This window comes from Ascaphus truei, chromosome 2, assembly GCF_040206685.1.
Source record: "Ascaphus truei isolate aAscTru1 chromosome 2, aAscTru1.hap1, whole genome shotgun sequence".
Taxonomy (NCBI): Eukaryota; Metazoa; Chordata; class Amphibia; order Anura; family Ascaphidae; genus Ascaphus; species Ascaphus truei.
Window position 1 is genome coordinate 372,771,886 of NC_134484.1, and position 23,223 is coordinate 372,795,108.

General features: G+C 49.2%; 1 protein-coding gene across 3 annotated transcripts in view; it reads right to left on the reverse strand.

The window, feature by feature from the left end:
* ABHD5 (abhydrolase domain containing 5, lysophosphatidic acid acyltransferase) overlaps positions 1–18,621 on the reverse strand; it is a 47,118-nt gene extending 28,497 nt beyond the window's left edge. The window contains exon 1 of one of the 3 annotated variants that reach the window (XM_075587047.1): positions 17,598–18,621. In XM_075587047.1, coding sequence (XP_075443162.1) covers positions 17,598–17,674 — 77 coding nt within the window. In that variant the 5' untranslated portion in view covers positions 17,675–18,621. Of the gene's footprint in view, positions 1–16,798; positions 17,172–17,575 lie in introns of those variants that run through there. The other 2 variants (XM_075587052.1, XM_075587053.1) reach the window with 2 other exon arrangements.
* Between the last annotated feature and the right edge of the window lie 4,602 nt (positions 18,622–23,223).

Genomic DNA, 23,223 nt, shown 5'->3' on the forward strand with positions numbered 1-23,223 from the left:
GTGCAGAATCCCCAGTGTCCCGGGAACCTGTGAGGTCAGAATGCCAGTACTGCCGCCTTCCTGTGCAGAATCCCATGTGCCCCGGGAGCCTGTGAGCTCAGAATGCCAGTACTGCAGCCTTCCTGTGCAGAATCCCCAGTGTCCCGGGAACCTGTGAGGTCAGAATGCCAGTACTGCCGCCTTCCTGTGCAGAATCCCCTGTGCCGCGGGAACTCTGTGAGCACAGAATGCCAGTACTGCCGCCTTCCTGTGCAGAATCCCATGTGCCCCGGGAACTCTGTGAGCTCAGAATGCCAGTACTGCCGCCTTCCTGTGCAGAATCCCCGGGAACTCTGTGAGCTCAGAATGCCAGTACTGCCACCTTCCTGTGCAGAATCCCCTGTGCCCCGGGAACTCTGTGAGCTCAGAATGCCAGTACTGCCGCCTTCCTGTGCAGAATCCCCTGTGCCCTGGGAACTCTGTGAGCTCAGAATGCCAGTACTGCCGCCTTCCTGTGCAGAACCCCCTGTGCCCCGGGAACTCTGTGGGCTCAGAATGCCAGTACTGCAGCCATCCTGTGCAGATTCCCCAGTGCCCCGGGAACCTGTGAGGTCAGAATGCCAGTACTGCCGCCTTCCTGTGCAGAATCCCCTGTGCCCCGGGAACTCTGTGAGCTCAGAATGCCAGTACTACCGCCTTCCTGTGCAGAACCCCCTGTGCCCCGGGAACTCTGTGGGCTCAGAATGCCAGTACTGCAGCCATCCTGTGCAGATTCCCCAGTGCCCCGGGAACCTGTGAGGTCAGAATGCCAGTACTGCCGCCTTCCTGTGCAGAATCCCCTGTGCCCCCGGGAACTCTGTGAGCTCAGAATGCCAGTACTGCAGCCTTCCTGTGCAGAATACCCTGTGCCCCGGGAACTCTGTGAGGTCAGAATGCCAGTACTGCAGCCTTCCTGTGCAGAATCCCCTGTGCACCGGGAACTCTGTGAGCTCAGAATGCCAGTACTGCCGCCTTCCTGTGCAGAATTCCCTGTGCCCCGGGAGCCTGTGAGCTCAGAATGCCAGTACTGCCGCCTTCCTGTGCAGAATCCCCTGTGCCCCGGGAACTCTGTGAGCTCAGAATGCCAGTTCTGCCGCCTTCCTGTGCAGAACCCCCTGTGCTCCGGGAACTCTGTGAGCTCAGAATGCCAGTACTGCCGCCTTCCTGTGCAGAATCCCCAGTGCCCCGAGAACTCTGTGAGCTCAGAATGTCAGTACTGCAGCCTTCCTGTGCAGAATCCCCTGTGCCCCGGGAACTCTGTGAGCTCAGAATGCCAGTACTGCCGCCTTCCTGTGCAGAATCCCCTGTGCCCCGGGAACCTGTGAGCTCAGAATGCCAGTACTGCTGCCTTCCTGTGCAGAATCCCCTGTGCCCCGGGAACTCTGTGAGGTCAGAATGCCAGTACTGCCGCCTTCCTGTGCAGAATCCCCTGTGCCCCGGGAACTCTGTGAGCTCAGGATGCCAGTACTGCCGCCTTCCTGTGCAGAATCCCCAGTGTCCCGGGAACCTGTGAGGTCAGAATGCCAGTACTGCCGCCTTCCTGTGCAGAATCCCATGTGCCCCGGGAGCCTGTGAGCTCAGAATGCCAGTACTGCAGCCTTCCTGTGCAGAATCCCCAGTGTCCCGGGAACCTGTGAGGTCAGAATGCCAGTACTGCCGCCTTCCTGTGCAGAATCCCCTGTGCCCCGGGAACTCTGTGAGCACAGAATGCCAGTACTGCCGCCTTCCTGTGCAGAATCCCATGTGCCCCGGGAACTCTGTGAGCTCAGAATGCCAGTACTGCCGCCTTCCTGTGCAGAATCCCCGGGAACTCTGTGAGCTCAGAATGCCAGTACTGCCACCTTCCTGTGCAGAATCCCCTGTGCCCCGGGAACTCTGTGAGCTCAGAATGCCAGTACTGCCGCCTTCCTGTGCAGAATCCCCTGTGCCCTGGGAACTCTGTGAGCTCAGAATGCCAGTACTGCCGCCTTCCTGTGCAGAGCCCCCTGTGCCCCGGGAACTCTGTGGGCTCAGAATGCCAGTACTGCAGCCATCCTGTGCAGATTCCCCAGTGCCCCGGGAACCTGTGAGGTCAGAATGCCAGTACTGCCGCCTTCCTGTGCAGAATCCCCTGTGCCCCGGGAACTCTGTGAGCTCAGAATGCCAGTACTGCCTCCTTCCTGTGCAGAATCCCCTGTGCCCCGGGAACTCTGTGAGCTCAGAATGCCAGTACTGCCGCCTTCCTGTGCAGAATCCCCTGTGCCCCGGGAACTCTGTGAGCTCAGAATGCCAGTACTGCCGCCTTCCTGTGCAGAATCCCCAGTGCCCCGGGAACTCTGTGAGCTCAGAATGCCTAGTACTGCAGCCTTCCTGTGCAGAATCCCCTGTGCCCCGGGAACTCTGTGAGCTCAGAATGCCAGTACTGCAGCCTTCCTGTGCAGAATCCCCTGTGCCCCGGGAACTCTGTGAGCTCAGAATGCCAGTACTGCAGCCTTCCTGTGCAGAACCACCTGTGCCCCGGGAACTCTGTGAGGTCAGAATGCCAGTACTGCCGCCTTCCTGTGCAGAATCCCCTGTGCCCCGGGAACTCTGTGAGCTCAGAATGCCAGTGCTGCCGCCTTCCTGTGCAGAATCCCCTGTGCCCCGGGAGCCTGTGAGGTCAGAATGCCAGTACTGCCGCCTTCCTTTGCAGAATCCCCTGTGCCCCGGGAGCCTGTGAGGTCAGAATGCCAGTACTGCCGCCTTCCTGTGCAGAATCCCCTGTGCCCCGGGAACTCTGTGAGCTCAGAATGCCAGTACTGCCGCCTTCCTGTGCAGAATCCCCAGTGTCCCGGGAACCTGTGAGGTCAGAACGCCAGTACTGCAGCCTTCCTGTGCAGAATCCCCTGTGCCCCGGGAACTCTGTGAGGTCAGAATGCCAGTACTGCCGCCTTCCTGTGCAGAATCCCCTGTGCCCCGGGAACTCTGTGAGGTCAGAATGCCAGTACTGCCGCCTTCCTGTGCAGAATCCCCAGTGCCCCGGGAACTCTGTGAGCTCAGAATGCCAGTACTGCCGCCTTCCTGTGCAGAATCCCCAGTGCCCCGGGAACTCTGTGAGCTCAGAATGCCAGTACTGCAGTCTTCCTGTGCAGAATCCCCTGTGCCCCGAGAACTCTGTGAGCTCAGAATGCCAGTACTGCCGCCTTCCTGTGCAGAATCCCCTGTGCCCCGGGAACTCTGTGAGGTCAGAATGCCAGTACTGCCGCCTTCCTGTGCAGAATCCCCTGTGCCCCGGGAACCTGTGAGCTCAGAATGCCAGTACTGCCGCCTTCCTGTGCAGAATCCCCAGTGCCCCGGGAACTCTGTGAGGTCAGAATGCCAGTACTGCCGCCTTCCTGTGCAGAATCCCCTGTGCCCCGGGAGCCTGTGAGGTCAGAATGCCAGTACTGCCGCCTTCCTGTGCAGAATCCCCTGTGCCCCCGGGAACTCTGTGAGCTCAGAATGCCAGTACTGCAGCCTTCCTGTGCAGAATCCCCTGTGCCCCGGGAACTCTGTGAGGTCAGAATGCCAGTACTGCAGCCTTCCTGTGCAGAATCCCCTGTGCACCGGGAACTCTGTGAGCTCAGAATGCCAGTACTGCCGCCTTCCTGTGCAGAATCCCCTGTGCCCCGGGAGCCTGTGAGCTCAGAATGCCAGTACTGCCGCCTTCCTGTGCAGAATCCCCTGTACCCCGGGAACTCTGTGAGCTCAGAATGCCAGTACTGCCGCCTTCCTGTGCAGAACCCCCTGTGCCCCGGGAACTCTGTGAGCTCAGAATGCCAGTACTGCCGCCTTCCTGTGCAGAATCCCCTGTGCCCCGGGAACTCTGTGAGCTCAGAATGCCAGTACTGCCGCCTTCCTGTGCAGAATCCCCAGTGCCCCGGGAACTCTGTGAGCTCAGAATGCCTAGTACTGCAGCCTTCCTGTGCAGAATCCCCTGTGCCCCGGGAACTCTGTGAGCTCAGAATGCCAGTACTGCAGCCTTCCTGTGCAGAATCCCCTGTGCCCCGGGAACTCTGTGAGCTCAGAATGCCAGTACTGCAGCCTTCCTGTGCAGAATCCCCTGTGCCCCGGGAACTCTGTGAGCTCAGAATGCCAGTACTGCCGCCTTCCTGTGCAGAATCCCCTGTGTCCCGGGAACTCTGTGAGCTCAGAATGCCAGTACTGCCGCCTTCCTGTGCAGAATCCCCTGTGCCCCGGGAGCCTGTGAGGTCAGAATGCCAGTACTGCCGCCTTCCTTTGCAGAATCCCCTGTGCCCCGGGAGCCTGTGAGGTCAGAATGCCAGTACTGCCGCCTTCCTGTGCAGAATCCCCTGTGCCCCGGGAACTCTGTGAGCTCAGAATGCCAGTACTGCCGCCTTCCTGTGCAGAATCCCCAGTGTCCCGGGAACCTGTGAGGTCAGAACGCCAGTACTGCAGCCTTCCTGTGCAGAATCCCATGTGCCCCGGGAACTCTGTGAGCTCAGAATGCCAGTACTGCAGCCTTCCTGTGCAGAATCCCCTGTGCCCCGGGAACTCTGTGAGGTCAGAATGCCAGTACTGCCGCCTTCCTGTGCAGAATCCCCTGTGCCCCGGGAACTCTGTGAGGTCAGAATGCCAGTACTGCCGCCTTCCTGTGCAGAATCCCCAGTGCCCCGGGAACTCTGTGAGCTCAGAATGCCAGTACTGCCGCCTTCCTGTGCAGAATCCCCAGTGCCCCGGGAACTCTGTGAGCTCAGAATGCCAGTACTGCAGTCTTCCTGTGCAGAATCCCCTGTGCCCCGAGAACTCTGTGAGCTCAGAATGCCAGTACTGCCGCCTTCCTGTGCAGAATCCCCTGTGCCCCGGGAACTCTGTGAGGTCAGAATGCCAGTACTGCCGCCTTCCTGTGCAGAATCCCCTGTGCCCCGGGAACCTGTGAGCTCAGAATGCCAGTACTGCCGCCTTCCTGTGCAGAATCCCCAGTGCCCCGGGAACTCTGTGAGGTCAGAATGCCAGTACTGCCGCCTTCCTGTGCAGAATCCCCTGTGCCCCGGGAGCCTGTGAGGTCAGAATGCCAGTACTGCCGCCTTCCTGTGCAGAATCCCCTGTGCCCCCGGGAACTCTGTGAGCTCAGAATGCCAGTACTGCAGCCTTCCTGTGCAGAATCCCCTGTGCCCCGGGAACTCTGTGAGGTCAGAATGCCAGTACTGCAGCCTTCCTGTGCAGAATCCCCTGTGCACCGGGAACTCTGTGAGCTCAGAATGCCAGTACTGCCGCCTTCCTGTGCAGAATCCCCTGTGCCCCGGGAGCCTGTGAGCTCAGAATGCCAGTACTGCCGCCTTCCTGTGCAGAATCCCCTGTACCCCGGGAACTCTGTGAGCTCAGAATGCCAGTACTGCCGCCTTCCTGTGCAGAACCCCCTGTGCCCCGGGAACTCTGTGAGCTCAGAATGCCAGTACTGCCGCCTTCCTGTGCAGAATCCCCTGTGCCCCGAGAACTCTGTGAGCTCAGAATGCCAGTACTGCTGCCTTCCTGTGCAGAATCCCCAGTGCCCCGAGAACTCTGTGAGCTCAGAATGCCAGTACTGCAGCCTTCCTGTGCAGAATCCCCTGTGCCCCGGGAACTCTGTGAGCTCAGAATGCCAGTACTGCTGCCTTCCTGTGCAGAATCCCCAGTGCCCCGAGAACTCTGTGAGCTCAGAATGCCAGTACTGCAGCCTTCCTGTGCAGAATCCCCTGTGCCCCGGGAACTCTGTGAGCTCAGAATGCCAGTACTGCCGCCTTCCTGTGCAGAATCCCCTGTGCCCCGGGAACTCTGTGAGGTCAGAATGCCAGTACTGCCGCCTTCCTGTGCAGAATCCCCTGTGCCCCGGGAACTCTGTGAGCTCAGGATGCCAGTACTGCCGCCTTCCTGTGCAGAATCCCCAGTGTCCCGGGAACCTGTGAGGTCAGAATGCCAGTACTGCCGCCTTCCTGTGCAGAATCCCATGTGCCCCGGGAACTCTGTGAGCTCAGAATGCCAGTACTGCCGCCTTCCTGTGCAGAATCCCCAGTGTCCCGGGAACCTGTGAGGTCAGAATGCCAGTACTGCCGCCTTCCTGTGCAGAATCCCCTGTGCCCCGGGAACTCTGTGAGCACAGAATGCCAGTACTGCCGCCTTCCTGTGCAGAATCCCATGTGCCCCGGAAACTCTGTGAGCTCAGAATGCCAGTACTGCCGCCTTCCTGTGCAGAATCCCCGGGAACTCTGTGAGCTCAGAATGCCAGTACTGCCACCTTCCTGTGCAGAATCCCCTGTGCCCCGGGAACTCTGTGAGCTCAGAATGCCAGTACTGCCGCCTTCCTGTGCAGAATCCCCTGTGCCCCGGGAACTCTGTGAGCTCAGAATGCCAGTACTGCCGCCTTCCTGTGCAGAACCCCCTGTGCCCCGGGATCTCTGTGGGCTCAGAATGCCAGTACTGCAGCCATCCTGTGCAGATTCCCCAGTGCCCCGGGAACCTGTGAGGTCAGAATGCCAGTACTGCCGCCTTCCTGTGCAGAATCCCCTGTGCCCCGGGAACTCTGTGAGCTCAGAATGCCAGTACTGCCGCCTTCCTGTGCAGAATCCCCTGTGCCCCGGGAACTCTGTGAGCTCAGAATGCCAGTACTGCCGCCTTCCTGTGCAGAATCCCCTGTGCCCCGAGAACTCTGTGAGCTCAGAATGCCAGTACTGCCGCCTTCCTGTGCAGAATCCCCTGTGCCCCGGGAACTCTGTGAGCTCAGAATGCCAGTACTGCCGCCTTCCTGTGCAGAATCCCCAGTGCCCCGGGAACTCTGTGAGCTCAGAATGCCAGTACTGCAGCCTTCCTGTGCAGAATCCCCTGTGCCCCGGGAACTCTGTGAGGTCAGAATGCCAGTACTGCCGCCTTCCTGTGCAGAATCCCCTGTGCCCCGGGAACTCTGTGAGCTCAGAATGCCAGTACTGCCGCCTTCCTGTGCAGAACCCCTGTGCCCCGGGAACTCTGTGAGGTCAGAATGCCAGTACTGCCGCCTTCCTGTGCAGAATCCCCTGTGCCCCGGGAGCCTGTGAGGTCAGAATGCCAGTACTGCCGCCTTCCTTTGCAGAATCCCCTGTGCCCCGGGAGCCTGTGAGGTCAGAATGCCAGTACTGCCGCCTTCCTGTGCAGAATCCCCTGTGCCCCGGGAACTCTGTGAGCTCAGAATGCCAGTACTGCCGCCTTCCTGTGCAGAATCCCCAGTGTCCCGGGAACCTGTGAGGTCAGAATGCCAGTACTGCCGCCTTCCTGTGCAGAATCCCCTGTGCCCCGGGAACTCTGTGAGGTCAGAATGCCAGTACTGCCGCCTTCCTGTGCAGAATCCCCTGTGCCCCGGGAACTCTGTGAGGTCAGAATGCCAGTACTGCCGCCTTCCTGTGCAGAATCCCCAGTGCCCCGGGAACTCTGTGAGCTCAGAATGCCAGTACTGCCGCCTTCCTGTGCAGAATCCCCTGTGCCCCGGGAACTCTGTGAGGTCAGAATGCCAGTACTGCAGTCTTCCTGTGCAGAATCCCCTGTGCCCCGAGAACTCTGTGAGCTCAGAATGCCAGTACTGCCGCCTTCCTGTGCAGAATCCCCTGTGCCCCGGGAACCTGTGAGCTCAGAATGCCAGTACTGCCGCCTTCCTGTGCAGAATCCCCTGTGCCCCGGGAACTCTGTGAGGTCAGAATGCCAGTACTGCCGCCTTCCTGTGCAGAATCCCCAGTGCCCAGGGAACTATGTGAGCTCAGAATGCCAGTACTGCCGCCTTCCTGTGCAGAATCCCCAGTGCCCAGGGAACTCTGTGAGGTCAGAATGCCAGTACTGCAGCCTTCCTGTGCAGAATCCCCTGTGCCCCGGGAACTCTGTGAGGTCAGAATGCCAGTACTGCCGCCTTCCTGTGCAGAATCCCCTGTGCCCCGGGAGCCTGTGAGGTCAGAATGCCAGTACTGCCGCCTTCCTGTGCAGAATCCCTTGTGCCCCGGGAACTCTGTGAGCTCAGAATGCCAGTACTGCCGCCTTCCTGTGCAGAATCCCCTGTGCCCCGGGAGCCTGTGAGCTCAGAATGCCAGTACTGCCACCTTCCTGTGCAGAATCCCCTGTGCCGCGGAGATCCGCAATGGCTTTGACGGACAAATTACATCGCTAATTTAAAGAGACCTTTATAGTTCACGTTATTCATGGTGCTTTGTACGGATTAAATAATCACACACATCTCCCTTGGACTAAGGATTTGCATGTTATATTGTATTGTAGCTACACGTGGAGTACTCAAAATGCTGCAAATTAAGCAACAGAAAGGGAATATCATTCCACTGTAGTGGAGGTCTTCTTGGTCAATATCCCCCAAGGAATATTATTTCTAAGATCTGATAATATGGATTATAGTCAAAAGCAGTTAACATAGGACCACTGCGTGTTATTGTATAGTATCTTCGTGAATCCCAGTGCTTGGGTTTTGCACACTCCTTTAGGCTGCGTCCTCTTTGCCACTGAGCGCGCTCTTGCTTGAGAGCGGTGATGTCACCAACTCTCCAAGCATGAGTGCTTGGCTGTCTGGCATATTTTTTTTTTTACGTCCGAGCGGGGAGGCTGTGTGCCGAGCAGTGACTGGCGCTGATTGGTTGAGTTATGTGACCCTTCAGCGCGCCTGAAACACAAATTAATCTGTCTCGGCAAGCGCCTAGCGCCCGCGAGCGTACGGACACGCTGTTTGAGGGTGGCCGCACAGATTTTAATTAATTGTGCTGACCGCGACAAGCGCGGTCAGCGGCACAGTGGACTCAGCCTTAGTTTCACTATATCCACTCGTACGTAGAACCATCTAGCACTGAAGTAGTCAATACTATAACAGTAGCTTACATTTATGTAACAAAATACCAATATAAAAAGACACTCCAATTTTGATCTGTATATATTTATCTGTGTATTTTGACAGAAAATGCCACTTGTACAAGACACAAGTAGGGGGGAGAATCAACGCAATCTGATTTATAAAGGTAGGATAAATGATGGTGATAATAAATTGGAATTAATCCTAACTAAACAGCGCTTAACCTATAATGTGTGATTACACGTGCAACAAATACTATAATACTGTGCATATACAAATTGTGAAAAAAAACAAATGTGTTAACAAAAGGAATGAGCTGCCACAGGCTTCCCACAATGCAAGTTATCTCCAATCTGCATACAATGATACGGTAAAGAAAAAAGGGATACCTGGCGCTTAAAATTACACTGTGTCCATAAGAACCAAAAAAACAGTCTCTTGAAAATCCCTCAGAGTCCAAGTCTTGAAGTTGATGTCTGGAGATTATCTTCAATGCTGCAACATCCCAATCTGCCTGGAAATGATAAAGAGGCACACCATTGTGCAGTACTCCTGATCTTTAATGGCTTCCCCTTATATGATAGTTCCCAATGCAGACTGTGCCTACTTACAGGAATGTCTCTTTCTGGATACGGTTGAGACAATCTGTGCTTTAACCTCTTGCGTGTCCACTTGTATCACGAATCCCCCGAATACTTCCTCTATCCCTTGAAGTTCCGTGATTTAACGGTCTCCCATGTCACACGGACCCCCAGGGAAAGAGAATGGACAATAGCAAAAATTGCACAAGATTTAATAAAAAAACGGCTATAGCAAGTCTAAAAATGACACTTACATGTACTCACATAAATACATGCGGTTTAAAACATCACGAGAATGGTGTCCGCAGCTTGTAATGCTACTAACTTGACTGCACCGGTTGAGGTCCGCCCTCTCACTGCTTTACCTCAGCCGGTCAGATGCGCCTGCGTCTCCCACTTGTTTGGCTGCGTTCCGGTACACGGCCCCCCAGTGTAACACACTGCGCACCCCTGAAGTCTCTGGGAGTCTCCTGCCGACAGCAACTCCAAGCTCCTCCCACCCAGAGACTTCAGGGGTGCGCAGTGTGTTACACTGGGGGGCCGTGTACCGGAACGCAGCCAAACAAGTGGGAGACGCAGGCGCATCTGACCGGCTGAGGTAAAGCAGTGAGAGGGCGGACCTCAACCGGTGCAGTCAAGTTAGTAGCATTACAAGCTGCGGACGGCATTCTCGTGATGTTTTAAACTGCATGTATTTATGTGAGTACATGTAAGTGTCATTTTTAGACTTGCTATAGCCGTTTTATTAAATCTTGTGCAATTTTTGCTATTGTCCATTCTCTTTCCCTGTGGGTCCGTGTGACATGGGAGACCTTTAAATCACCGAACTTCAAGGGATAGAGGAAGTATTCGGGGGATTCGTGATACAAGTGGACACGCAAGAGGTTAAAGCACAGATTGTCTCAACTGTATCCAGAAAGAGACATTCCTGTAAGTAGGCACAGTCTGCATTGGGAACTATCATATAAGGGGAAGCCATTAAAGATCAGGAGTACTGCGCAATGGTGTGCCTCTGTATCATTTCCAGGCAGATTGGGATGTTGCAGCATTGAAGATAATCTCCAGACATCAACTTCAAGACTTGGACTCTGAGGGATTTTCAAGAGACTGTTTTTTTTGGTTCTTATGGACACAGTGTAATTTTAAGCGCCAGGTATCCCTTTTTTCTTTAGGATAAATGATGGTGCCTAATATACTAGAAAAACTCACTTATCAAAAGCACTTTTTTATGGAGGATTTAAAATGTTTGACAACAAGTATTATTTTCTTACCTGAATTTTGTGTTTAACAGTGATTTATATATGCAATTCTGGAAGTGCTTTGGAACTAAAGTCTAAGCATCTTTGGCATTACATTTCCAGAAAGGGCCAAATTAATGCAACAGAAGCATTCGTCTATTCATCAACTATTGGCTCCAATAAGTACCCCTTGTACACAAAGAGTAATGTCGACATCTTTAAAACCTACACAGGTCTCCCCAAGTTCAGTCCTCAAAAGAAATCCACAGGCCAGGTTTTCCAGATATCTAATTAATACACAGCAAGGTAAATTGGTCAACCCAGTAACTTCCAAGAGGGTGTTCGGGAACCCATAGCGGTTCGTGAGGTGTCTCCAAGAGGTTTGCCAAAAAAACGTAATCTGCAATTGGAGATCCGAGGCAGTATAGTGGGGTCCTGAGCCTTTGTGTAGTCTGCGCACTTAGGCCCCAAACGGCATTTTAGCGTGGGTGGTACAGCTGTCAATTACAGCAGGAGCTTCCAAAGTCGCTCCTCACAATACACAATACATCCACAGAGGCAAGGCATTGTGTGGCATGACTCTGGAAGCTACCACAGTCATTGACTTCTACCACCAGTGCTGTCTGCACACACTGAGGTGCAGTTTTGGATAATGTGTGTGTCCACAAGGTCAGGACATTATGTCCTGAGATTAAACTGTTTTGTTACCAATAGTCTGAGTAGGCAATACGATTAATTAGGAGTTCACAGAAAAAATCATTTCTAGCAAGGAGTGGAGAGTGTAAAAAGGTTGGGAACCACTGGGTTAACCATCACCAAGATATAATGCTTAGGCGTTACCTTGAAAACCTGGCCTGTTAGTTGCTTTTAAGGCTACAGTTCAGGCTGCCGTTTTAAATATATATATATATATATACTAGCTGATATACCCGGCGCTGCCCGGGATTTAATGTTCTGGCTCCCCCCCTCTCTCTCTCTCCCACTGTCTCCCCCCTCTCTTTCTCCCCCAGTCTCCCCCTCTCTTTCTCCCCCATTCACAGCAATACGCCCCCCCCCCTTCACAGCTCCATTACCCCCCCTGTTCACAGCTCTGGTCGTCCCCCCCGCCCAGTTCACATCTCCGATTTCCCCCCCCTGTTGCCAGCTGTGATTCCCCCTGTGTATTTGTCAGCTGAGCTGACTGAGGGGGGAAGTGTGTCAGTCTGTGTGTGTGTGTGTCAGTTAGTGTGTGTGTGTCAGTCAGTGTGTGTGTGTCAGTCAGCGTGTGTGTGTATGTGTGTGTGTCACTCAGCGTGTGTGTGTGTGTGTGTCAGTCAGCGTGTGTGTGTGTGTCAGTCAGTGTGTGTGTGTGTGTGTGTCTCAGTCAGTGTGTGTGGGGTGGTTGGGGTGGGTGGGATGGGGGGTTGGGGTGGGAGGGTAGGTTGGGGTGGGGGGTGGTGACTGGGTGGGTGTGGGTTGGTGACTGAGTGGGTGGGTGGTTTGGTGAGTGGGTGGGTGGGTGACTGAGTGGGTGGGTTGGTGACTGGGTGGGTTGGTGACTGGGTGGGTGGGTTGGTTGGATTGGTGGGTGACTGGGTTGGTGGGTGACTGCATTGGGTGACTGGGTTGGTGACTTAGTGGGTTGGTGGGTGGATGACTGCATGGGTGGGTTGGTTGGTGACTGAGTGGGTGGGTTGGTGACTTAGTGGGTTGGTGACTGGGTGTTTGGGTGGGTGACTGCATGGGTGAGTGGGTGGGTGACTGGCTGGGTGACTTTGACTGAGTGGGTGGGTTGGTGACTGACTGAGTGGGTGACTTTGACTGAGTGGGTGACTTTGACTGGGTGGGTGGGTGACTGACTGGGTGGGAGACTTACCTTGACCGGGTGGGTGGTGGTTCTTGGCGTCAGACGATTCCCCTCCTGGCCCTGATATCTCCGTGGCATCTGCCTGGGGCAGGAGGTGGGCTTGGGAAGTTGGCGGGGCGGGGGGGCAGGAGGGCCGTGCCGCGCTTCCCCTCCGTTCCTCGTTGGGAGCGAGGGGGGAGGAGCCTATAGTTTGCGGCTGGGGCAGGAGGGCCGCGCCACGCCATTCCTCGTTGTGAGTGAGGGGGAAGGAGCGTAGAGTTGGCGGCTGGTTAGGGACGCGCTTCCCCTCCGTTCCTCGTTGGGAGCGAGGGGGGAGGAGCCTGGAGTTGGCGGCTGGGGCAGGAGGGCTGCGCTGCGCTTCCCCTCCGTTTGGGAGCCGGTGCAGGGCGGCGCACGTGAGGGTGAGTGTGATGGGGCGGATGAGGATGCTGTGTGTGTGTGTGTGTGTGTGTGTGTGTGTGTGTGTGTGTGTGTGTGTGTGGTGGCAGCAGTTGGGTGACGTCATAGAGCCACCAATCTGATTGGTCAGAGGCTGAGGACCAATCAGATTCATCGCATCTAGCACCAACCATACAAATTTCAAATTTATATATTAAGATATATATATATATTATATATATATATTTATTTTTTTTCCATTCAATTTGTGCATCAATACAATCTGCACACTAACATGTAATTCGCTAAGGTGCCGATCGATCCGTTCTCCTGTAATGGATCGCTTTCCTCTGTGTTATTTAATTCACTGTTATTGCTGCAAAACTACCCAGAATGCAAGTTCTGTGGGGAAGATCATGTGACCCGGCAGTTACTAGATACAATTGGTGCACTGCTAGAGAGAGAGAGCAGGGCTCAAGAGCCAAGGCCTGTCAGAAGGGGATGGGACTTTGTAAATGGTTTCTATAGAAACAAAAATGCCTGTTAAATTAGAATACATTAAAAAAAATGCTACAAGTATTTTCTCATAGTACAGAACTGATTTATTTTAAAAAAAACATGTAGGATATTGCTTGAACTGCAGCTTTAAGGACTGACCTTGGCAGCATTAAACATGTAAGTGACATGATCAAACTGCCCCCTTGAGTAATAACCAGGGTGGGCAAAAGTGTGTAATAGCCTACATTTTTACTCCCATTAGTAAACTAATTACACTTTTTTAATCAAATTACAGTGCAGCCCTGCAAATGGCACAGGAACACTATTAGTTGTCTCAAACAAAAACATCCAATTAAAAAAAAGTAAAAGGTTTACTTCGAACAAGGTGAAAATGCAGTTTAGTATTTGCACTAGAGTTTGCGCAGTAAAAATATCCCTAGTGCCAAAGTAAAAGGTTTTGAGGACATAGCACTTTGCAAGTTACATAAACCAGTGATTACACACAATAGACTCCTTGTTAAATCACCCAAGCATTCCACTAATGCTACTATTTAGTCACAGTGGTGACTGGAGTTATGACATTTTAGTTTGCTTATTTAGTGTGTAACAGGTGAACAAAGACAACAGTAAAATAAGAGACTCGCAAGAATAAAAACAAGCACCCACATAGTTACATAGCCCTGTTAAAGTGATACTGTAGTATGCCAATTTAGAAACTCCTTGTACACAATAAATACAAAATCACCGAAAACCAGAGCAAAATATGCATCAAGTTTCTGAATGCTCACTGAATAACTGCTTCTCACAAGTGCTACTGACTGAAATGTGCAGCTAGAGGCACAAACCAGAACACACACAATAGTCTAATTGTGTCTGTATTTTTCTTTCAAAAAGACTTGTGAAAGAAACTTACGGACCATGAGGCTGCAGCACTTTAAACACCAGACCTCACCCCAAATTTTAGTCCTTCAAAACATAAAAGCACCTTGGGAGTTCTCATTCAACTGCGATAGTGTCGTCCAGAATACTGTTGCATAGAAACTACCAATGAAGTTGGCTGTGAATCATCAACACAGGCATGATGTGATCTCAATGTATAGATCCTAACGATGTGGGAATTTAAATCTAGTGCACAATAGTAAGGGGGACATTCACTACCTCCAAACCAAGTTTATAGCACTGCAACCCCATGTAGGTCAGTTAACGCTGTGCAATAATAATATTGTAGGTTTGTGAATCCCACGAATTCAAACCGAGCACAGACCAGCCTGCCATTTTACCTTTGTTTCAAGCCAATCTGCAACCTTCCCGGCTTAACCCAGAATAATGTCTCGGCGCTGGTCAGTGCTTGGAACAGCGTATTATTAAGATGTAAAACAGTTTCAAAATATACATTTTTTTTGTTTAAGAGTTTCCCCATGTATCCGTACAAAACCCAACTTTTTTTTTTTTAACATTATGAAATGTGACACAGAGCTAGCAAACGACACATATTACAGCAAACATATTACAATGTATTTCTTTAATTTCTGCACCTGCTACAGCTTTAATGTTAACTGGAATGTAATTTCTCTGTAGAACTAACCAAATGCAGCGCTATGGTCGGCCGCGTAGTACATAGCAGTCGGTAATAGCCCATTGGGATTAACACAGCGGGGGTCCTTGCGTTTGAATGGGACTTGCGCTGTGTGAATCCTACCGGGCTGCTCCTGTTTAAGGCCGCGCTTATAGTGCTGGCGACGTGACCAATGATGTCACCCGTGAAAGTTATAATTTAACTTTCAGCGACGGGGTCCTTGATTGCTTCAGAGACAGTCACATGTGGCGACAGTCTCCGAAAAATCAGATTTACCCGGCTTCCACATTTTTGGTCGCGACGTCGCTCCGTCGCCGTCACGCTTACTATAAGCGCCGTCGACGGAGTCAAATGTTTTGGAGCGACGTCGCGGGCACTATACGCGCGGCCTTAGAGACGTGCGGTAAGAGCGAGACTGAATCAGTCACTCCCTGCGCGCTTCTAATGCACTTCTAATGCGATCGCGCAGCTTTTATTTTAGTAACACAGTATTGAAGCAGGGGGTCTCCTGACCTGAATCACATTCATTTCAGGTCCGGGGACTCCCTGCTTCCCGAGTTACAGGCCCCCAGTATCTACTGCATTGTTTACATGTCCCTGTCATGTGAGCAGGAGAATTTAAAATATGCATGGTGGAGATAACCCCTTCATTGACTTATCAATGGGGTGCTGGTATATATCCTGCATTGTTTAAATGCCCCGGTCACGTGACGCAGAAGAATTTAAAACATTCATGGCGGAGATACCGGCACCCCATGCAGAGGCCTGTAACTCGGGTAGCAGGGGGTTCAGCTCCGGAGACCCATTTCTTCAATACTGTGTTATTAAAACAAAATCAGCTTCATTATGCTAAATCAATGAAGGGGTTAAGCCAGAGTACCTGGTTTATTGGGTGTAGAGGGGGTGGGTGAAGGGGATATTTGCCCCAGGGTGGGTGGTTTGGTCTACCGGGAAGGTTGCGGGAGAGGTTAACCCCTTCATTACCTTAGTGGTAGTAACCACGATGGTAACAAAAGGGTTAACTCCTCCCACTACAACCACCCCAGCCCCCAAACACATACAGTAAAGTAATGGGCAAAATCCCTACCTTCCCGGTAAGCTTAACCTCTACTCCCCAATAAACCAGGTACTCTGACTTAACCCCTTCATTGATTTAGCATAATGAAGCTGATTTTGTTTTAATAACACAGTATTGAAGAAATGGGTCTCCGGAGCTGAACCCCCTGCTACCCGAGTTACAGGCCTCTGCATGGGGTGCCGGTATCTCCGCCATGAATGTTTTAAATTCTTCTGCGTCACGTGACCGGGGCATTTAAACAATGCAGGATATATACCGGCACCCCATTGCTAAGTCAATGAAGGGGTTATCTCCACCATGCATGTTTTAAATTCTCCTGCGTCACGTGACAGGGACATGTAAACAATGCAGGATATATATCGGCACCTCATACTTTGCTACTTTGAAGAGATTCAATCGCCAATAAAGCAATAGTTTTACTTATTTATAGCTTGCGAAAAATGAATATGCTTTGTATTTATTTGGGAACACTGGGTTCAAGCTAATCAGCTACTTGTGTTTCTCTATTTGACAAATGAGGACTTCAAAATTACTTCACAAACAAAGAACAGACAAGCTAGCAATGTACCTGTTGCTTTGAGGACTGAAAGAGCACCCAGAATAGCTTGTTCACCATGAAATGTACTTACAAATACTGGTCCAGTTTTTTTTTTTAGTTTTTTTTCCCCATTGTAAATCAGCCTCATTTAGCCTATCAAAAATGCCACTTTGTTCACTTCCATCGTATGCAGGACTACCGCTTTGAGATATCCTCCACTAGGGTGTGTTGCAGGTTAACATACCTGATGATCCGGTGTTAACGGTTATTGACTTGAATGGTTGTTAACGCCAGATCGCAGTACTGTACCCCGCATGTCTGCTTAGTGAATCCTGGCCCAAGTCTCACTCCTCATACCCAGCAGTGTGAGACAGTCAGTTTCACTTGGGAATAGGGTCACTTGTGGTCAGGGTCACTTTTATTTAGACTGAAGTCTCCCTCACTCTGTGCCAAGTGTCATCTGGAGCCATGCTCCGTTTCAGCACCATGGCTTTCAAAGAAATCTATTTAAAATGTATCACTCTTCCCTGAAGCAATCGACATGTGTTGGGTAATACCATATTGACATCAACTGCACAGGACAGGACTTGAAAACGAGACGTAACTCTCAATGTATTACTTCCTGGTAAAACATTTTTAGAAAATAAATAATAAATAAGAAGCTTCTATGAGGGAGACTTCTAAAACTGCTAATAACAAAAAAAAAAAGAAGTTTTCAGCTACATATCAGTCACCCACACAGTGGGTCAGCATGGACACACTGTACTCCCCACTATTGCCTCTCACTAAGAAATAAACATGTCACACCGCTCCCTGCTGCATTCCCTTGCTCCCCAGGGGTCTGGCACACCAGGTGGCTGTGTCATGATGCAGCACCTTTCCCTGGACCCACTCTCGTTGCGAGGCCATGCGGGTGACCGGCAGGTGCCGCCCCTATATCATGTACACAGCACCCGCGCATACCCCCCCACCTGGTTCTAAAAGCGACCGTTACTAGAGGCTGGTCAGCACGCGCACTCACTCTCTGTCTAGCTGGTACGTACACGAATGACCAGGCAGCCGTTCTGATGGCGCTCAAAAGCCCCTTGTCCGAGGACACCAGCTCCGCATCATCCGCCATCCTTCCGCTTGTTTAAGTTGACCACCTTTGATCCTCCGCTTTGGCCTTTCCGTGGGACGGAGAGGGAGTCAGGCTGTGGCGCCGTTCTGTTGAGACTAAAGGGCCCAGCACTGAGCTCAATGTCTTTGTTGATGTGAGAGGAATCACCTTTGGAATATTTGCTATTGGCAGCGATGGGAGAGGGGGCGGAGTTGCAACCTACGTCACTCGAATGTTGTGAGGAAGTCAAAAACAGAGGATTCACAGCACTCCCAAAAATGCAAAGTAATCACAAAGTGAAGGCGGGGAGGGGGAGTGTAATTACAAACATTTGTTTAGATCAGAGAATTTCACATAAAAGGTCTACAAAACAATGCCAGTCATAAGAATCACAGAGCGTTCCCATCAGCCAAAGGGAAAACTCACAACACAGAACAGCTAGAGGGGAGGAAAAAAAACAAAACGTTCAGCGCTCCACAGGACACATCAGTCTCTATTACAAGAATCTACTATCAGAGAAAAACAATATGGTGTATGACAGGAATGTAGTCAGCAGCCTGTGTTCAATATAGTATGAGTTCTTCTGCACATCTGCCGATAGTTAGACAGAGGCACAGGAGGACAAAGTAAATCAAGTAGTAGCAAAAAATTAAATGTACTTATCAATAAAAACCCTGACACGGAGTCAGAAACATATTGCTATCAAAGTATTCCTTTTCTCCGATATAGATATACAGGTGGCAAGCGTTTTCATGCCAAACAGGTCCTTCTTCTGTCCTGTTCCCACCAGCCCCACTGTTCCTGGTACTTCCCTTGTGAGAGAATTGCATTTAAAAACAAACACCCTTAATCCTGGGTCGGAACAGATTACTAGCCATAAAGTCACAGGTAACAAAGCTAGCTCTTGCGTGGATCCTCGCAGTTTCAGTGTTTGGCAAGATGTCCTCCTGTGTCTGCAGGACTCATGTTCTGCTCACTACAGGTTTTGTTATTTTAATAGAGTGCTTGCATGATGATGTCATCACAGAACTAGGGCGAGTCAGAGCAGACCTTCCATTGCCATAGAGATCGTATACACAGTTCTCTAGGTGCTGAGAAGCATAGCTGGAGTTCGCATGAATGAATGCAAAGGATTTGGGGATGAAAGCATCCTCGGCTTTCCACGTATCTTGCTGGAAAAACACTCATTCACAAGTTGTCAGCACCGCTCATTCCGTGTACATATGAACCCCCCCCCCTCCTAATAATATATATTATCTCTTACTGTGCATGCAATGTCTTGTATATAATGTTTAGTAAATATGGCCCAGTATGTATTAGGTGAATCTGAGCCGATGTCTAGCCAAATTCTGTCTTGTAACATTTTTCTAGAACGTAAACTCAACAGAAGTCTTTCTTTCGCCAAAATTGTATATTTCATATCTCTGTGCCTCGTAAAGCAGCAAAACGTTAAATCTTATATATTTTTAATAAATCAGTTCTGTAGTATTAGATAATAGTGACTGTGTTTTTTTTTTATTCAACTCTTAATGTAATTTTTAGTGAGTTGTAATATACTACGCATCCTTTGATTTCTATAGCAGGTTAAAGCTATCCTCATAAGCCGTGCATGATATTTGCAACACTTTCCTGTTTGTGATGATATTTTGCAAATGTTCCCAGTAGTTTGAGCTGTAAACTGTAACAATAGTCAATGTTACCTTAGTAATATCAGGATAAATTGTAGCTGCTGAGTTACACTGACTGAAGGATTGATTCAAACTGAAAGGCAGACATTATGTTAGGTACACAATCAGGATTTTGACAGATGTATAATAGGGTCACCAAACGATTGCCAACTTAGGTAAGAATGTAGAGTTATACAATGTCACATGATTTACATACAGAAGGGAAAAAAGGGGGGGGGGTCTGTATTGCTGCTTTAATATATTATTTTATCATTATATAATTTCAATAGATCAGAATGACTCAAATCCTTTTAAGTTTCTTCCAGATCCCCTTAAGTTAAAGAACATTTAAATAAATAAAAAAAACTCAGGTTAACATTGCATACACTGATGGATCATAACACATCAAGCTCAGACTAGTACACATTCATGGCACATTGAATCTCATTTTCAGGAATGTCATGTCCCTTCTGTAACTTACAAGGAGAAGTTGTCAGGTCAGAATACAGTATACTAACAGTATTTTGACTTTGTCCAAAATACAGGATTAATACCCTGATTTTTTTCTTATCTTATCAATGAATATACCAATTTGACCCATTGTTACATATGCCTAAAATATATATTATCTTTAGCTGTGTATGCAATGTCTTGTATATAATGTATAACCCTGTTCACTTAATGTAACTATGTATTTGTGACCACGTACTGTATCTGTTATAACTCTGTACCCAGGACATACTTGAAAACGAGAAGAAACTGTCAATGTATTACTTCCTGGTAAAACATTTTATAAATAAATAATGGCATTACTATTTTCTACTAAAAGAGTTAATAGGAAGTAAGAAGGTTAATGTTAAAGTAAGGCACTAGTTAAATGTAAAAAAAAAAACACCCAACAGATATATCGCCCCTCAGATACATAAATTTTAAAAAAAACACACCCCAGATACATGTAGCACCCGTGCTACATGTTAAAACCCCAACAGTCAGTCTTGGTCCTTGCAGGCAGTGTAGGAGTTAATCCTCACAGGCCTCTCTCGCAAAGTTGTTACTAAAGCTCAACCCCGTTATAGCGCGATCCGCTATAACGCGGTTTGAGCGTGGACCCCGAATTTAAAAATAAATTAATTAATTTAAAAAAAAACATTTAAGTTTTTTTTTGTTTTGTTTTTTGCACACACTGCACACACTCACTGCACACTTCACACATTCACAGCACACTGCATACACTCACAGCACACTGCACACACTCACAGCACACACTCACACACTGACACACACAGTCAAATACACACACACACACACACACACACACACAGACACACTCTCTCTTTAAGGGAGCTTGCTCTTGCAAGACAGATGCAGGAAGCAGAGACAGGGAGAAGAGCTGCCAGATGCCGGGTAAGTGCTGTGTGCTGTTGCCGCTGCCCCACCAGGTCTGGGAACGCTGGGAGAGTTCTCAGCTTTCCCCCCTCTAATTTAAAAAATGTTAAAAAATAAATAAATTTGGCGGCCATTTTTTTTCCGCGACCCCGTTGTCGGGTGGCCCCCGAGGACCGCGCTATAACGGGGTTAAGCTGTATTATGTTGCGTTTTAAAGGTCAGTGTATGGCACTGACTGGTTTCCAGAAACTGCTAGAACGGTCACATGATATGGCGTGATCCTTGTGCAACATATCATCTGTTTTGATTACGTCCAGTAACTGGGGTGGGGTTTTCCATCTACCTAGGTCCTAGGTTATATAAGGGTTAGGGGTGTGTTTTCCCCTCGGATTCCAGGAGGTTCAGAGGGGATCACACATGTAAATAGTTCAAAGTAGTAACCCTTTTATTGTTTTATAAGTCAGGGAAGTATCTTTATAGATAGGGTTCCAGAGGATTAGAGGTACCTGACAGTACAGGCATCCTGTAACCACACAGAAGATAGGTTCATCTGTAACTAAAGACAATGTGCCTCTTTATGAATGCTGTGATGCATGTAGAAGAAGAAGAGCATCTGTTAATAAACCCTTGCTTGTCACATAGTATGGGGAATATGGTAATACAAACACTACCACACCTGAATAAAGAAAGATCTGGGGTAGACACTATCTTCTAATCACCTGATTTAGAGATTTATCTCTTTCAGCAGATAAACATTGAGCCAGCAGCACCACTTGTCATTTTAATAGTTGTATTATTCACTATATATCACTTATTTCACTTAGCACATGTAGTTATTTGTAAATATTAATAACAAATACAATTTTAGCCTAGGAGTAAACCAATAAAATGTACTTTAGATGATTCACTGACCTTGTGTTGGCTACTCATCTATTCGATAATCTATATTACTGCACATAGATGTGCCTTTTTTTTATAAACATTTTTATTAAGATTTTCAAACATGAAGGGGAGGTGTGCAGAAAAAAGGAGGGGGGGCAACCATTTTGTGTCAGAATTCTTACAATCGACAACAGTCATATTACATATCATACCACATTTTATAACATTTTATCAACGACATAGCCTACACTCATCACTCCTGGATCCTCTATCCTATTGGAGTCTTACCCCTATGCAACATCCCAGGGATCCCAGACTCTATCAAACTTCCTTGTGGTGTGATTCAAGAATGAGGTGAGTCTCTCCATTATTTGCGCATCATTTACCCTTCTAATGACCTCTCTTCTGGAGGGCACCAGTGTCTTTTTCTCACAGACGCTACCACTCGCCTAGCCGCCGTTGGTATATGCAAAATTAATGTATCTGTGTAATGATTTACATCTTCCATACGCTTAGCCAAAATGATTAAAATTGGGTCTAGCGGAACCTTGATTCCCGTCACATCTTCCATTAGTTTCAAAACTCTCCTCCAATATGTCTGCATTACTGTGCTAGGTCCCCTATCTGTCCAAATCCCCTCCAACATCTATTGGTCGCCTCCGGAAACATTTGCGTTAACCTTTTGGGAGTGTAATACCAGCGTAATAAAATGTTGTGAATATTCTCTTTTGTAACTGTACATAAAGAGAGGTTATACCCGCATTATCCCATATATCTTCCCAGTCCTCTCTTGTTATTTCAGTCTGGAAATCTAGAGCCCACTGGTCCATATATTTTGACCAGGGCATCATTTTGGGGGATTAAAACTTGGTACAAGGATGAGATCAGACCTTTTTGATATTTTTTTGTTTTGCATAAATCTTTGAATTGTGTGCATTTAGGGAATTCCCCCTCGTAGAATCCCTGGTGCAAAAAATGTCGGACCTGCATATATTTAAACACCTCTGTCCGAGGTAAACCCATATTTTCTCATCAATTCCTCAAACGATATCAGCTTATTTTTTTCTAATAAATCTCCCGTCTCTAGAATCAGAGAGCAAAAAAACGAATATCGGCTCCAGAAGCAAAAAGGTGAGTGAAAATAACAGTCTTGGTCTTCCCTACATAAAATATAACAGTCTTTTAAATTGATAATAGCAATGTCCGGTACATATAAGTATAGATGCAGGGAGAGGGGAGAAAAACCAAGGGGTTAAGCAAGGTATAAGAAGCGGGGTACTTACAGAGAGGTTGTAGTGGTGTAGAGCCGCACGCTCACAAGGTGTCACCACTAATCAATTCCCCCCGCAACAATGGTGAAACCGGTGGTGTCCTCCGATCCAGGCAGCAACAGAAACAAAAAATGATCGGGTGGACTACCGCTTGCTATGAAAAGAAGTTGGGGAACTCACCAGATTTGAAGGTTAAAAAAGTCTTTAATGAAAACTACATAAAATGACAAAACTCCTCCTCCTACATGTTTCAAGCCCACTATGGCGCTTTGTCAAGGAACGTGAAACATGTAGGAGGAGGAGTTTTGTCATTTTATGTAGTTTTCATTAAAGACTTTTTTAACCTTCAAATCTTGTGAGTTCC